Below are 14,942 nucleotides of genomic sequence, written 5' to 3' on the forward strand. Positions count from 1 at the left end.
TTCCTTGAGGGGGGCTAACAGGAAAAAAAATACACCAGTAGAGTGCATGTACTTCCCTTTCCCCCTGAATGCGCATGCATATTCATTTTTCTGTCCATATTATAAATTCACAGGGGTTGCTGTACTTCCTCATCCATTTCTCCTGCATTCAAGTCGGAATAAACAAGCTCCGAAGCTGGGCTGGCAGGCAGAGCATCGTGTTCCCTGCCAGGCCAGACGCAGTCTAGCCCTCGCCTGTCTCTGGGGCGACTCGTCTGCGTCGTTTCTCGGGAAGTGTGGAGCGGGGACCCACAGCGCTGCGGCTGCCGCGAAGCCGCCGGCCGCTCCCCACGGCGGGGCAGCACGCTGTCCCTGGTGCTGAACGGGAGCTGCCCGCGGTGCTGAACGGGAGCTGCCCGCGGTGCTGAGAGGAGCCGTCCGCGGTGCTGAGCGGAGCTCCCCGCGGTGCTGAGCGGAGCGCGGCTCCGCCCTGGGCTCGGCAGGGTTCGGGACTGGAGATGAGGGGGCACCTAGAATCGGGTTTGCCTCCTTTCCCGTGAGATCGCTTCCATCCTACATCCCGACAGGGCACTGATGGTTTGATTCTCACCAGGAGCGGGCATTGCGATCTAGCAGTAATTCATGTTTTGGACCTGCATAGACACTCTAAATTGAACTTTTCTAGCCCATCGCTTATTTACACTATGTGCTCAAATTAAATGACAGGGAATTTCTGAAGAATAATTCAGCAGATGGCATTCAGTTATTTTGGGGCAGTTTAGTTTATCAATCTTATTTAAAAATAATAATTATTAATAGCTTTTTGTTTCCTTTGGACCTTTTGCTTTCTTGTTCCCAAATTCCTTGAGCAGCTCAGATTCCGTGTAAGTCACCAACTTTCTCAAGGAAGAGAACAAATTTCCTACTTTTCTTCCAAAGACACCCCAGGAAGAACTGAGGAAGTCAAGGAGACTAAATGTCTTCAGAAAAGACGAGAGATCATAGAATGCTCAACTAATGTAACCATTTAGGTAGAAATGGGATTTGGATGAGGTTCTCCTTGTGTTGTCTGTGTCTTCTTTAACTTCTGGTCCCCACTCCATTTGAATACATGATTTTAGCTACAATCATAGCCAATTGTATTGTGCTGGCTCTGGAACAACATTTGCCGGACGGAGACAAGACACCAATGTCAGAGAGATTGGTGAGTTGTATTAATTTATTTACATTTTTTTGGTTTTGGTCTAATACAAAAATCAGTCAGCCCCCCAGTCTTGTGAGTGCTTGTATATATTTTAAAGATCCACACGTAAACAAACAGGCATTGACCTGACAATCAGAAAAAATAACTCAGTGACAACAAGTATAACTCTGACCTCCCAATCCCATCTTCACAAGAATGCTTCATCACTCTAGCCAGCCCTGCCCAATTGCAGACCTTACAGTATGATCACAAGAGCAGGAAACTTAGGTTGTCTATAAACCAAGATATGAAGGGACTGCCAAATGCTCAGAATTATCTGCAGAATCAAATTAACTTCTGTGATATTTTCCCAGGAAGTGATAGAACAGAGTAACCTTTTAGGTTCGTATGTCTTTCAGCTCTCTTCCTGCTACAGCATATATCAAGGACCCTACAAAGCAAACTTTGGGTTTAGATGATTACACTTCCCTTCCAAAAAAAGAAATGAACTGGCAGAGGAAAATAGTTTACCTGCAGGCTTTATGGTAATGAGCGCAATTACCTTATTTCAAAAGAAAATAAAAGAATAGCTTCAAAATCTTTCTTCCATTTATCATCTCTAGAGGAAAAATGGGTAATATTTTTGTTTTGATTTTTCTCCTGCTGTTAATGATCTGGAACATCTTTCATGCCGAAATGCATTAACCCTGATGCATGTTCAAAGGATGAATAAATATAGATCCATATGTGTTTTACCTGTAGATATTAAATTATGCAAAAAAAAAATAAATTAGTCTTGCTGCCAGAAGCTAGAGCCTATGAAAGCGGGTCGCAAGTTGCAAGGTTCGTCCATACCAGTGGGCAACTCCCTCAAGCTCATTCTTCAGAAACAGGGAAAAAGTGTATAAAGTGACAGATCTAGAGACAGCCTCCGGGTCAGCTAGTTGATACTGTCTGTTTGGAAATGTATCCACTGATGCTGGCTGCCCACCTACATTGTGTTTGCTTAGTCTCTTTCTGTTTAAATTATTTGTGCTTAAGAAGAGATGAGGAAAAAATTAAGAACCTGCATGTGTGTTGATGTTTCTGCCATGAAACATGTCTTTGTATGTTTTGGGATGAGCTAGCAAGGCACGCCTGGGTTTGTGAGCAAAGCACAGGTTTGGACCAAGCATAATGATTGAGCTGGGGAAATGTCCTCCATAGTTAGGAACATATGGACTAGTGTCAGGGAAAAGGTAGTTTTGTGGATGTTCTGGCTCAGTAACCCTTTGGTGATAGGTTATTTTAAGCAGCAGTAGGTATGGTTAGTATGTTGTTTCTATGTTCCTCTGTAACCCTAGATTTGTAAGGGGATCCTAGAGGCTTTTTATTGGTCATTTCCCCCATTGTATTAACTCCATTTTACAGCACCCAGTACCGCACACACACCTTCGGTTCCTGCCCAAGTCATTCCAAAGGGGGGCACTGGCATTACCACCGAGTAGTGTAAGATATTGGAATGAGTTAAATGCACAGTCTCCACCTTGTTGGCTCTGCTTTGGTGGTGAAGGAAGAATTAACCCCTGATATTTGTCCCAAACACCATTGTGCAGCGTTGTCTTCATTCCAGATATTCTGAAGCCATTTTAACCACAGCACATTTGTAACTCTGAAGTATAACGGGGTTTATCGTAGAATGACACTGAGAATCTTTACAAGTTGTGAAATATTTTCTATTTTCCACATATGCTGGAAAGATAAAGCATTGTTAATAAGAAAAATTGTCTTCTGATTTTCGAAGTGAAACCTCTTTAAAACGCTTCTGCCGCTCCCACAAACTGTTAGTTGTTTCATTGAAAATGTTACAAATCCATGCTAAATCAGAGTGGGCGAACACTCCCATACATTTACAGGTTTGCTGAGCCAAATTATAAGTCCATGTAGAACAGCAGGTGCTTTATTGCTGTCTTTGGCAAGAATGGAATTGGCCTTTTTTGGTTAATGATTTATGGAAATACCTTTCCTTCTCCTGCGTTCGTTAAAATCTCCAAATTGGAGTGTGAGGGCTCATCACTGAATAGTTAGTCAGATCTTAAGGATACGAGATGCACATCACAAGCCTTTTGTGACTGGGAGATGTAGGCAGAGTCGTTGAAGGAAAAGCAAAGCTGCCCAGATACTTTGCGCCACAGATACAAAGAGAAAAATCTTAAGATTGCCTGTTTGTTAAAGCTGAGAAAAGGAGGAGTCCATACAAACATTTTCATGATTTTTGTCTTCTAATCAAAATTTTCTCCTACGTATCTCCCCAGAGACCCAAGATAGGAACCTGCAGTGCAATCTCACTTGGCTCTTTTCTGTGCTCATGTTACTTGCTGAGTTGGGTTAATTAAGCACATGGGAAGAGCAAGTGATGTCTCAGTATATGCAATATTTGAAGAATTGGAATGGCTGCGTTATGAGTAATCTTTCTCTGTCAATTTTCTGTATGTAGTTTGTAGCGCAGAAAAGCATTACGTGGCTCTAGGATGGAAATTTTGGTCAAAACCAGGGCTCTGAAAAAACACCAGTCTGGTGGTCAAAGCATTTAGTGGTGAACTGGAGCATTGGCTTCAAGTCCTTGCTCTTCAGACAACTGAAAGAAGCTCGTTCTTCCACTAGCAGCATAACGACTTACCCCCTAGGCTCTTGTCTGCTCTGAGCTGGGAATTTTGTATGCTTTGGATGCTGGAAGTGTTTACTTCACATCAGTAATTATCCATTGGAACAGAGATGCTACAAACTTGCTATTGTCCATCTCAGCTGAGTGCCTTAGCCAATAGGTTGTAGAGTCAGTCTCTCTCCATCCCAATAAATATTGCATTGTTTGTACACACTGGAGTGCTGCCAACTGAAAAGATGCTGAGGGAGTTGTACTGAGTGGCCCAGAGCCTGGTGGTGAGAGCTCCAAATGTGGGAATGTGAGCTTCACATCTGAGCCCCGAATGGCCTTGCAGGTGGATGCCTTGCTCACGATGCTCTTGGCTGTCCAGGCTGAGGCACACTCATGCTTTCCCTGTCTCCTTCCTAATTTCTCAGTTTTTCATGAGAAGCTTCAGTAGGCCATAGATTTGTCCCAGCCTGACGGAGATCAGAGCTTGCAGGACAGGAAACCTATTTTCTGCCCTGCTCTGGGGCATGCCCTGTTTGAAGACACCAGTGGGTTTACAGGATGTTCAGCTGCATGCCACTGCAGGGCTCTGAGTGTTTGGTTCCCCTGGGTGTTTTTGATGTGAGGACAGAATATAACTTTTCTCAGATATTCAGCATGACAGCTCTTGCACTTTACTAATGGATTTGATTCTTTATACTATCCACAGGCACTTTGTGCAGTCATATGTGAGCTGTTCATATTAACCTTTGCATGAACAAAGCCTTACACACCCAAACCTATCAAGGCTTTCACAACCAGAGGCCAAGGAAAGACACTAGGACACGGACTAGGAATAGTAATGACTTTCCAGACTCAGAACTTGTTTCTGATCTGAAACATATTGATCAAATGTGTGTTTGGCCTAGTCTCAAGCTTTGCTGTGTCCACAGCAAACAACCTGCTGGCACAGCTCTGGCTGCTGCCCAAATTCTCCGCCTTCCTTCCAAGCACGCACACTGATACTCATTATCACCTGCTTTCCCACTCTTGAACCCAAGCAGCAACACAGCCTCCCGTCTGAAGTGGGGTGCAGGATGTCCCGGCAGTAGGATTTCTGAGCCGACAGCAGTGCCGTTTCAGTGCTGCGCAGGGCGTGTCACCCATGTCCTTGCCCTCCAGCTCCTTCCATCACGCACAGTCACGTGAATCCTTTTTTTCAGCAGCAGGCACCACTACCTAATGGGGCATAAATTTTATTTTTCATCCTGTTGTCAGTGTCCTGATTCTTAGGCTAAATTAAGTTAAATTTAGACAGGCTTTAGGAAAGACCCTCTTTCTATCCCCTCTTATTTCCCCAGCTACTCATGGCCAATCCTACAGATGACAGTTTTTCTTTGTCATAAATACCTAAGCCCATCTGTGAGCCTTCCTGCTTCTCTAGAAGCTGACAAGAACTTCTTTGACCCACTTCCTAAGAGCTCCGTGTAGTCCTAGCTTTGGGAAGAGCATATTGTCAAACCCTTGAGTACCTGAAGCCTGCCTCTTTAAAGCAGGGAGCTGTAATCGCAAGGCACCTGACCTAGATTGAGCAAACGACTGGAAACAGAGTAGATATAAGGCTTCCAGGAAGCAATGAGGGGGGGTGAGGGGGGGTGGGGTGGGGTGGGGTGGGGTGGGGTGTATGTGGGTAAAGGTTTTGGGGGTGGGGTTTTTTTGGTGGTGTGTTGGAAGAGCTATTTTTAAAGGTATGCTAGTAGTCGCAGGATGGAAATATAGGATAGGCTAGGAGGCCTTTGCTTGCAAAGATTTTATATACTTGTTGGACTAGAAGGTGGTGTGGGTTGAAGAGCAGGCAGACAAGGCTGTTAGAGTGCTCCTGTGTGCATAAGGGAAAGCAGAGCAGCAGTAACACAACTTCTCCTGAAATCGCATGTGATGTTTTCTGACCTTCTCTTCCTTCTTTCCTGTTTTCTGTACTGGGTTGGATGTTCTGCACTGGGATGCCTTTAGCACTTGCTGTGGAGAAACTGCTGGAAGACTATTACTGTAGGATTCTGTTGAAGGTCATAAAAGGTCTGATGGCCTGGCCTTGTTCCTGTTTCTCTGCGGGTAAATAGCACTGCGATGGGTAGCTGGAGCTTCTCCGTCTGTCAGCGATACCCTCGATCCTCTGAGCAGTGTCAGTGAGGCCCTGTGGAGGGGCAGAGGGCTTGGAAGTGCTGCCGTTTGTGGAAACAGATCCCTGGCTGGAGAAGAAGCAAGTTTGGGGTTGTTTTGTTTCTTTTTTTTCCCCACCCTCCCTTTCATTTCAGCCAAAGGCTATGCTGGGACCTCAGCAGTCCCCTGCTCTGTTTGGCTGTCTGGCCAGTCAGTACGTGTGTGTGATCTGCAGGTGATGGGTTGTCTTGCCTGGCCATATGGGAATGGGAGGTGGAGGGGAGCAGAGCTGATGCAGGGTGAAAGATGAAGTACGTGGAGGAGCTGGGGTCACTGAGGTCTGTAGGGATACGGCTCGTAGGATTGTAGGTAACAAAACTTTAATTCAGGCACGGGTGGAAAAGCCTGTCCAGAAGCAGCAATTTCCAATAGCTCGGAGGCATCTTCAGTGGTTAGTGCTTTGTGGTTGACTTGCTGAGTTGGGTATGCATTGTAAGCCTCTTTGGGAGGTGTATGCTATCATATTGGCCTTCTAGGTGTGACAAACCTGGCTTTCTGTAACAGGCAATATGCCTAAAGCATGGGTCTGTGTGACAGCGCTGGGTCAGAGTCAAGCAAGAGTTATCAAGCTTTTAAAATAAATTCTTGTATCAAAACTGCTTCTTTCTTGGTTCTGTGGCCACAAGACTTGACATTCATGTTCTTTCTGTAGAAGAGAACCAAAATCACCTTTTGTCATTAGTATAATTGCAAAATGTAAACAACTGTGCATCAAACAGCAGCTCAACTCTTTGGCTCCTTATAGTCAGAAATGCCAAAGCCACTGGAACAAAGATTTCTAATCTCTTAATTTGGAACTTTGCTTGCTTTTGGGTAGGGCTGCTTTGCTTCTATTGACTTCAGCTGAAATCAGGGATCTGAGGCACATTTGGAAATTGGTTACAGGTGCCAAAGTTAATTAACATGTTTTTGAAACTGCTGCCCCTTGCTTTCACCTCTTGCTTTGTTCCCATTTCTTGCCTGCATCTACCTTCCAAATGTGACTGCTTCCATTTGGCGTTGAATTTGTGTTGAAACTCTTACGGATAAGGTATAATACTGAGCGATCTGGTGCCATAGATGGAAAAAATGGTTTAGTGAAACTGTGGAGACTAAGCTTGATTTTTTTCTCTCTAGTGAGCTAGGACACGAAGCTGTGATCCCATGGTAAGCTCTAGTTTGTACCAGTGACCTGAGACAAACCTTACTGGTTCTGCTGTTAACAGGAGGGAATGGGGATTTCTCCCTGGATCAGATGAAAGGAAAGCAGTGAAAGGAAAACAAATGCGACTGCAGCTGTGGAAATTGAGAAAATGGAGGAGAAAGAGTGAAGGAAGAACTGATGGAATAAATGATAAATAAATAATTTCCTGCCAGTGTTTGCAAGCTCACTGTGCTGACTGTTACTCCCTAAGATATCCTCTTGTTTCAGTTTCCTGGGTGAATTGCAAAGCACGTGGGTTTTTTTTTTTCAGTGTCAATAACTACAGAACTATGTGATCTCAAGTTTAAATATACCCTTAGAGCACAATTTCAGTAACAAAATTCCCTCTGGAATATTGAGTAAAGGTGGAAAGTGTGGGGTGAAACGATCAGAATGAAGTCAAATAGAATTTCCAACGTGAAAAAAACAAATTTACCTTTAGAGAAACAATAATGAAATTCTTCTCTGTGCTTAGTTCCAGTAAACTTAAACCTTTTGGCTTCAACTCTGGTCAGAGAGCTGAAGAGGGCATGACGTTGGTGCATGTAGTTGTTTATAGGACTCTTGCTATCAGCGCAGAAGCGTAGGTATCGCCTTGACACCTTTGATTTTTTATTCTTTTCCAGGATGACACTGAGCCGTACTTTATTGGAATATTTTGTTTTGAAGCTGGTATAAAAATCATCGCTCTGGGGTTTGTTTTTCATAAAGGCTCTTACCTCCGAAACGGTTGGAATGTGATGGATTTTGTTGTGGTCCTCACAGGGTAAGTGACCTCCTCTTGCCCTAGGTTTAAGGGGGACTCTTGCTTTGATTTGTGTTGGTTTTTTAACTGGGGGTTGGGGTGGGAGTGATTTTAGTGAAGTAGTACTAAAAAACTGTATTTCTGACCTTACTGTCTTTAAATTATGGCTATTGTGCTGAATGAGTGACTTTCAAAGCGTTCTTTGAACCAACTAAGAGGAGGTTTGGAGGATATTTATTTGTATATATGCTGGCATGTGTCTTATCCAGACACTTACTGACATTTCTCAGACTTTGCAGGTTCTAATTGCCACTAGGTACTTGAACCTGATTTAAATCAGTCTTCTGACATTACAGGATGACTTTAAAAGTCAACATGGAGTGAGCTAACAAATCAAATGCATCCCATTTTCAAGCTACTACAAGTCTGAGGTCAGTGAAATTTCTGCAGGAATGAATTTGGTCTGCTTAGAAAATATCTTTTCCAAAAACAATTCAAAGAAGGTGCCTGTCTTCTAAAGGATGGAGCTGAAAATGTTACCTGTGTATTTTGTACCCTGGTTTGAAATGATATTGCTAATTTCTTTCTTGGAAATGCTTACAATATTTTTATGTTATGCATTGCAACAGTTACTATTACCTATTTATATAAATGTAGTGTAATGCTAGAGGATAATGAAAACACAAACATTAAGTAACACTTATGGTCTGCAAATTGTGCTTTAAAGCTCCAAAGGAAACGTTCCAAAGGTCTGTGTGAGGTCCTGATCTTGCAGCCTTCATCTTGGAAGGATTTCAGTTACTTTTTCCCCCAGAAGATTGCAGTCTGGCTCTTGTTATTAATATGCACTCATTTCACACACCTTCTCTGCGACTGTGTGTGATGAACATATATATTCTTTGGTCTGGTTAGTGGTGTAAAGCTGTTAGGAAAATGCTTGCATACATATACAAATGTATTCATTAGATACATTATCACTGTAATTCTATTTGCATTCAGCGTGGCGTGTGATATAGCAATTGAGAGGCCAAAGGGAATTCTTTATGTATTGAGAGGAAGAAAATAAATATGCAGGGCTTGATTCTCCTGCTGCTGGGGCTGGGTATTTAATCAATAGAAACTTCAGTGGAGCCACAAGGAGAATCAGATTTACATACTTGGAAGCATAGGGGGTACCAGGATGAAAAGAGAACTAGCACAGATGCTACAATTATTCGCCCCGATGGTATGTTCTGATTCCTAGTTAACACTATGCCCTTTTGTGTGTTTAAAAAAAAAAATTAAAATAAAATCAAGGCCATGATTCTGGAAAGGACTTTGGCATGTGGCTTAATTTATCCTTCAGCAAAGCATTCAAGTACACGTTTGAATTCAGCTGACTCCACTGCTTCTGTACTTAAAGTTAAGGCTATATGTAAAAGCTTTCCTGAATTACAGCCATATTGTTATTTGTTTAGGCATGTTTTTGATTTGTTTTTTTTTTTTTTTTCATAAACACAGGCCAAGAATCAAAATAGATATTTTTTTTTAAACTGCCTAGCTGTGATGGAGACATGCAAAGTTTTGCAACAGTAGCTGAAGCCTCGCGTGTGCGTGCCGTGCTTGTGGAATCGCAACCGACTGTGCAATGCTCTAGGCGTGACACCAGCATCTTACTGGTGCCGGTTTTATTGTGAGCGCTGTTTGCAGCGCTGTTTGATCTCGGAGCATAATTGCGGAATATTGGCTTGATTAGACAGCTGTAATAAGGAACCCTGTTGCCATCTGCAAACACGCGTATTCTTTTGAAGTACAATCCTGTTAACGTCAAAGCTGCTGGTTTCCAATGGTGATACTAGCTGGGCTGTATTGAAATTGTCTTGTACATGGACTTCCCACCAGGCAGGCAATGCAGGGAAGGCAAAGTGTAAACTGCTCGACATTAAGTCCAAGAGTCATCTCCACTGAGGAAATCCGCAGACCTCTAATCCTGTCCTTCCAGGGCTGGATTTAGCAAGGTGCTTGAGCTCGTGCCAAATTTTGGTGCCTGTGGGGCGGGGGGGGGGGGTGGGGCGCGGAAGGGAGCTACTGAAAATAAAAGGGTTACTGGTGTGCTTGGTCAGATAAATGCTTTCCTGAATCCGGGGCTGTATTTCCAAACCCAGTAATGAGGTGGAGGCACATGTAGTAGAGAAATAACGCTGAAAGATCTGCAGCTTCACACAGGGGACTGAATTAGTGTTTTCTCTGTAGCCTGTTGTGTTTTGCTCTGAATTTCCTACATCCTTATTATGTTCTTAGCTCACTCCTGTGTTGCCATGGGTCTGTGCTAGAAAGCAGGAGCTCCTCTTCCTTGGGTTTCCCTCACTGGCCCAAAACCCTTTCATCTGGCCATTGCCTGCCCGAGCTGGGCTAAAGGGGGGATTCTGAGCAAGGCTGTTTATTGGAGACAAACAACATCTTGGCATTTCTGCGCTAAGATTTTAAAGGCAGGTTGCTGAGGAAGAACATTTACTGCTGACAAACCTGGTTGTTTCTCCAGGGAGGGGCTGTGAGGTGGCGACACGAGTGGGACCTTAATTTTCTTTTCTGTGGAAGGTAGTCTCAGATCCGCGTGTTTCAAAAAACGATCAAGGAGGTTCTGTAATTTATTAGAGAATAATAAAAAAGGACAGTGCTGAACTCATACTTAATGTGTTCTTATAAATATAGATAGGTAGGGACACCAGTTTTTGAAATATCATTTTACTACTCTATCAAAAGCTTGCCTTTGCCATATGTGCAAGATTTCTACTTGAAAATGTTACTTCATGTTTCCCAGGCGGTGATCAGCGTTCAGTTCCTGAGCTCAGTTTCACATTGATCCTCAATATTATAGAGGGATTTTGATTTATCTTTTTTTTTCCTCTGTAAGCATGAAAGATCATGAAAACGCATTTCATGATACCTCATGCAGAGCTGTACACCTGCTAATCCTGTTGAGTGCAGTTTTATTAAGGTAAATGGTGAATGTCGGAAAATCTGATCTCATTTTCAGCTTTTAGCTAAAACCCATAAAAGCAAAGAGCAGCTTTGCTCTCGTTAGCTGTTTCCATAGGAAGAAGGCCAGCCAGTGTCTGGGTGTGCTTTGGAGGAGGCTGTGGGGGAAGGCTCTGCATTTATTGAACTTACCCTTATGTAAATATTACAATGATCAGGCCGTAACCCTTTCCACCGGTTTTTTTCCAACCTCCCTTTTGGCTACTCAGTGCCTGAACACCGGCATTATTGATAAATATGGTGTGTTTTTTTTTTTTTTATTTACCTGCAGTGATGGACATTTTGTTTGTCAAAGTAGAACTTGTTAATCAGAAAATAAATTAGGGCTGTGTTATATGTAGGCAGGATCAATATCCTATTGAGCTGAACTGGAGTCTAACAGATAGTGGCCCAAAAGGGCTTGGTTTGTTTTTCCAGAAAAAGCTCCCTTGGTTTCTTTCCACAGCAACGCTGTGGCACCTTTTTCCCATTTACTTTCAAGGAAGCATGCTGATTTGCTGTTAATAAAGGCCTGGGAAAAGAATAGATTGCTTCTGGAAAGATTTTTGTTTCCTTTGTCATTTTTTTAGTTATTTCTTGTAAACTCCTCCAGTTGTAGATGAGTATCGAGGAAAGCTGCCCTGCTGTGATATGCCTGTTGCTATTGTGGAGAGACACGTATATTTTATAGCTCCTGCTCATTTTATTTTCACATTTTTATGGGATTGCATTCGCTCCAGTGATGACATCACCCATTAGCAGCTCTAAATCACACAAAAATGTAATTTCTCGGCTGGCCTGGGACTATGTGATCTTAATGCACTTTTCCCAAGGTAGGAGCAAAGGGACTGTTTATTCTGTTGCCTCAACCTGTCTTGGAGTGGAAACCTCAGAAATCCACAGTTGTCTTGGGAACAGAGTCCTTCCTGCATCCAAACCCCTCCGATGGCTGTGGATGGAGGTAAGAGCCTGGATTCAGGGCCTCGAGGGTTCAGACCTGTTCCTGTTGGAGTTCACGGGAAGGTTTCTCCTGGTGTCCTGGGCTTTGGATACAATAGCATCTAAACTCTAAACTACAAGCATCCTCTCTAGCTGGAGCTGGTGCAACGGGGTGGCTGCTAAGGGGAAGAATGCAGGACAAGGCATGGATAAAATGAATCTTATTTTCTTGATTCCCAAAATCCATGTTTTTTTCTCAAAAATCCCTAGACATCTGAGTCTGATGGGTTTTAAACTGTGTCATCCAAGAGGACTGTACTCCTTGGTTGTGTTTTTGAGCCTGTTTATACTTTTGCCTTCATTATATTCTGGGTAATGGGTCTCATGCTTTAATTACTACAAGAAAAAGTGCTGCTTATCCTTTTTTTTTTTTCATCACTAGCTACCTGAGATTTCCATTGTTGCCTTCTAGATTTTATATAGTAAGATCTGGAGAATATGAATACCTTTTTCTGCATGCCTTATGGTTTTATGAGCCCCCAGCATTTCCCTGGTCTCCCTTGACCTGAGGGCTTGTCTGTGCACCGCTGAGCTGTGCTGTCGCTCTGGTCCTTTCTTAGTTCTACCATATCCCCTGGGAGGCAGTGCCCACAACCGCGTGCGGTGTTTGTCCAACACCCAGAGATGCTGAAGATTGGTATAAATAAATGGAGCACTTGAAAGGATCATGCTCCGTCTTTTATGAGCAGAGTTAATTTATTTATTTTTTCTTTTTGGCTTTCAATCAGCCTGGGTTGAACACTCTCGAAGAGTCCTGGTAGCTTCTTGAGCCAGTTGGATCAGCTGCCTGGGTCTCTGGGTGGGACTGGCAGAGACAGCGTGTGCCAGGCCTGGAGCTGCCAAATGATGTGCACAAAGTCTCAGTGCTGTTACTGATGTCTCAGGCTGTCGGGAACAAATTACAAAAGCTAGAATTATTTTGATTGTCTGGATGACTGAGAAATGTGCTCTGAGCTCCTGGTGGTGCTAATAATCTTGAAGGTAACTCATTTAGTAGCATAATAAAGACCTGTTCATCCTTGATGTTAGCTTTGCTGGTTACCAGGATCATCTTAGTATGTGGGCAGTCTGAGATGCTATTCCTGGTGCAGTGTATGAGGAACAGCGGCAGCCTTGGTTGCAGCGATGACTGTCAAAGGGGGGAGGCATAAGAACCATCGAGCCTGGTCTGCGCAGCAGGCTATGGACCTCTGATGCATATTCAAGGTGGACGTACCTCCTAGAGAGCGTGGGGTGTAAAGTGACCATGAAATATTTGAGAATTGAATGTCTACTTGAGGGCTGGGATCCTTAAAGCTAAAGCCGTCATATATACACAGATGCCTGTAGTCTGTAGCATTTTTTCCTCCGTATGCGTGTTCCTGGGCATTCAAAAGCCCTTAGACTGGATGTCTGAATTTCAGGGTCTGATGTGGCTGGCTCTTGTGTACTCCCCAAAACACCTCAATCTTCCCACCCACAAATAACTATAGAATATCATAATTTGAAAACCAAAATTAAATAGAACTCCTTAGATGCTTCCAGCATCATTGCTGGAATGCTCAGTGCTTTGTTTATAAGCTTTAGATCCAGACACCTAGGGAATAAAGGGGCTAGGAGCAGGGAAATATGGATTTATCTCTGCTTTTCCAACACGGAACTCTTGGCAAAGCTGAGCAGTGACAGGAGTTGGGAAAATGGGTACTTTAAGAGGGACAAGCTTCATCTTGATGAGTTATCACTAGGAAAGCAAGTAAGCCTCTTTGCTTGGTTATACAGTATGGGTGGTGACGGACTAAGGCTGATTGCTATTAGCACTGTGCATGAGTCATGCTAAGAGCAAAGCCTCTATAGATTTTAATGGAGCTGATCCTTGTTTTCAATTTCTTTTATGCTCCAATGATGGATGGATACTTGCTGGCTCAGAAAAGCTAAGGGTACCTTCTGAAATCAGATTAAAAAAAAAAAAAAGGACAAGGCAAAGGGAATTTACATGTTTTCCTGAATGCAAGGTGTTAACGAGAGTTAACTGGCTGGAGTGTGGGGGCCGTAATGGAGGAAGGCAAGTAACCAAATTTGTTTTGTTGAGGCAGAGAAAAATGAGTGGTTAGTAATTGGAAAGGAAGAGAGTGTGTGAGGTCTCAGTTTGAACAGTCTAAAATAGTTTGAAATTCTTCTATTTTCTGTCCCTTGGCCCTCTGGATTCTTGGGGAGCTGAAGAAACAGTTTCCTTCAAAGGAGAAGGTGCTGGACAGGGAGGAAGGATTTCTGGGCTCTAAACCCATGTTGGAAAAAGTCCCTATTTCCTTTTATGAACAGTTACAGCCAGTTTTGCCCAGTGGGGCAGCGGGTTCCTTGAGACTGGAGCATCCTTTCCCTCTGGGCTTGTTTCACCTCGCAAAAGGGGTCCAGGCCATGCTGAGTCTGGTGGAGCGTTAATTAGGGCTTGTGTCTTTTTTTTGTTACTTATAGTGGCTTTTGTGCATTGATTTTTGGTGGGGGTGGGTAGAGGCAGGTTGAGTTAAGCAGGTGGGTGTGTAATTGTGTGGCTGGCTGCTAAATTAGAAGGAGACTTTCCTGAGCAGAGGAGGACTCAGGGCTGTGCTTAGAGGAAGGCTGCAGATGGTCACAGATCCTAAAGACCTGCAGGTGGGGACGGCCCTTCCCCAGCAGAAGTTATCCTTGAAGCATGGCTCTGCTCTGGTTGTGGCAAACCAAATGTTTCGGGTCAGAGTGCTTCTCAAGGGCAAATAGATAATGAGATTGACATTTTTCTTTCATACTTTATTAGAAGCGACTGCAAGATATTGAATACCTGGTATGTGGACCGATAAATGATGGTACCGCACAACAAGAAGCCGGAAAGTTGAGGCACAGACAGATAGCTTTTCTCCAGAGAGAGAGGAAACAAAAGCATTTCTTCAGATTTCCATCTTCTGCTGCTTTCCATGTTTCGTGCCTGTTTGTGCTCCTTTGAAGCTTTTTGCTCACAAAGAGGGGAGTGTCAGACACCGTCTGAGGGCGCTGACATCTCCCTGGCTCGCGG

General features: G+C 43.5%; 1 protein-coding gene across 9 annotated transcripts in view; it reads left to right on the forward strand.

Moving 5' to 3' along the window:
* The window catches only part of CACNA1B (calcium voltage-gated channel subunit alpha1 B), a 311,383-nt gene that overhangs the window by 1,874 nt on the left and 294,567 nt on the right, over positions 1–14,942 (forward strand). For all 9 annotated transcript variants that reach the window (XM_063353305.1, XM_063353296.1, XM_063353297.1 and 6 more), the window contains exons 2-3: positions 1,077–1,183; positions 7,803–7,942. In XM_063353305.1, coding sequence (XP_063209375.1) covers positions 1,077–1,183; positions 7,803–7,942 — 247 coding nt within the window. The remainder of the gene's footprint in view (positions 1–1,076; positions 1,184–7,802; positions 7,943–14,942) is intronic.

This window comes from Chroicocephalus ridibundus, chromosome 15 (genome assembly GCF_963924245.1).
Source record: "Chroicocephalus ridibundus chromosome 15, bChrRid1.1, whole genome shotgun sequence".
Classification (NCBI taxonomy): Eukaryota; Metazoa; Chordata; class Aves; order Charadriiformes; family Laridae; genus Chroicocephalus; species Chroicocephalus ridibundus.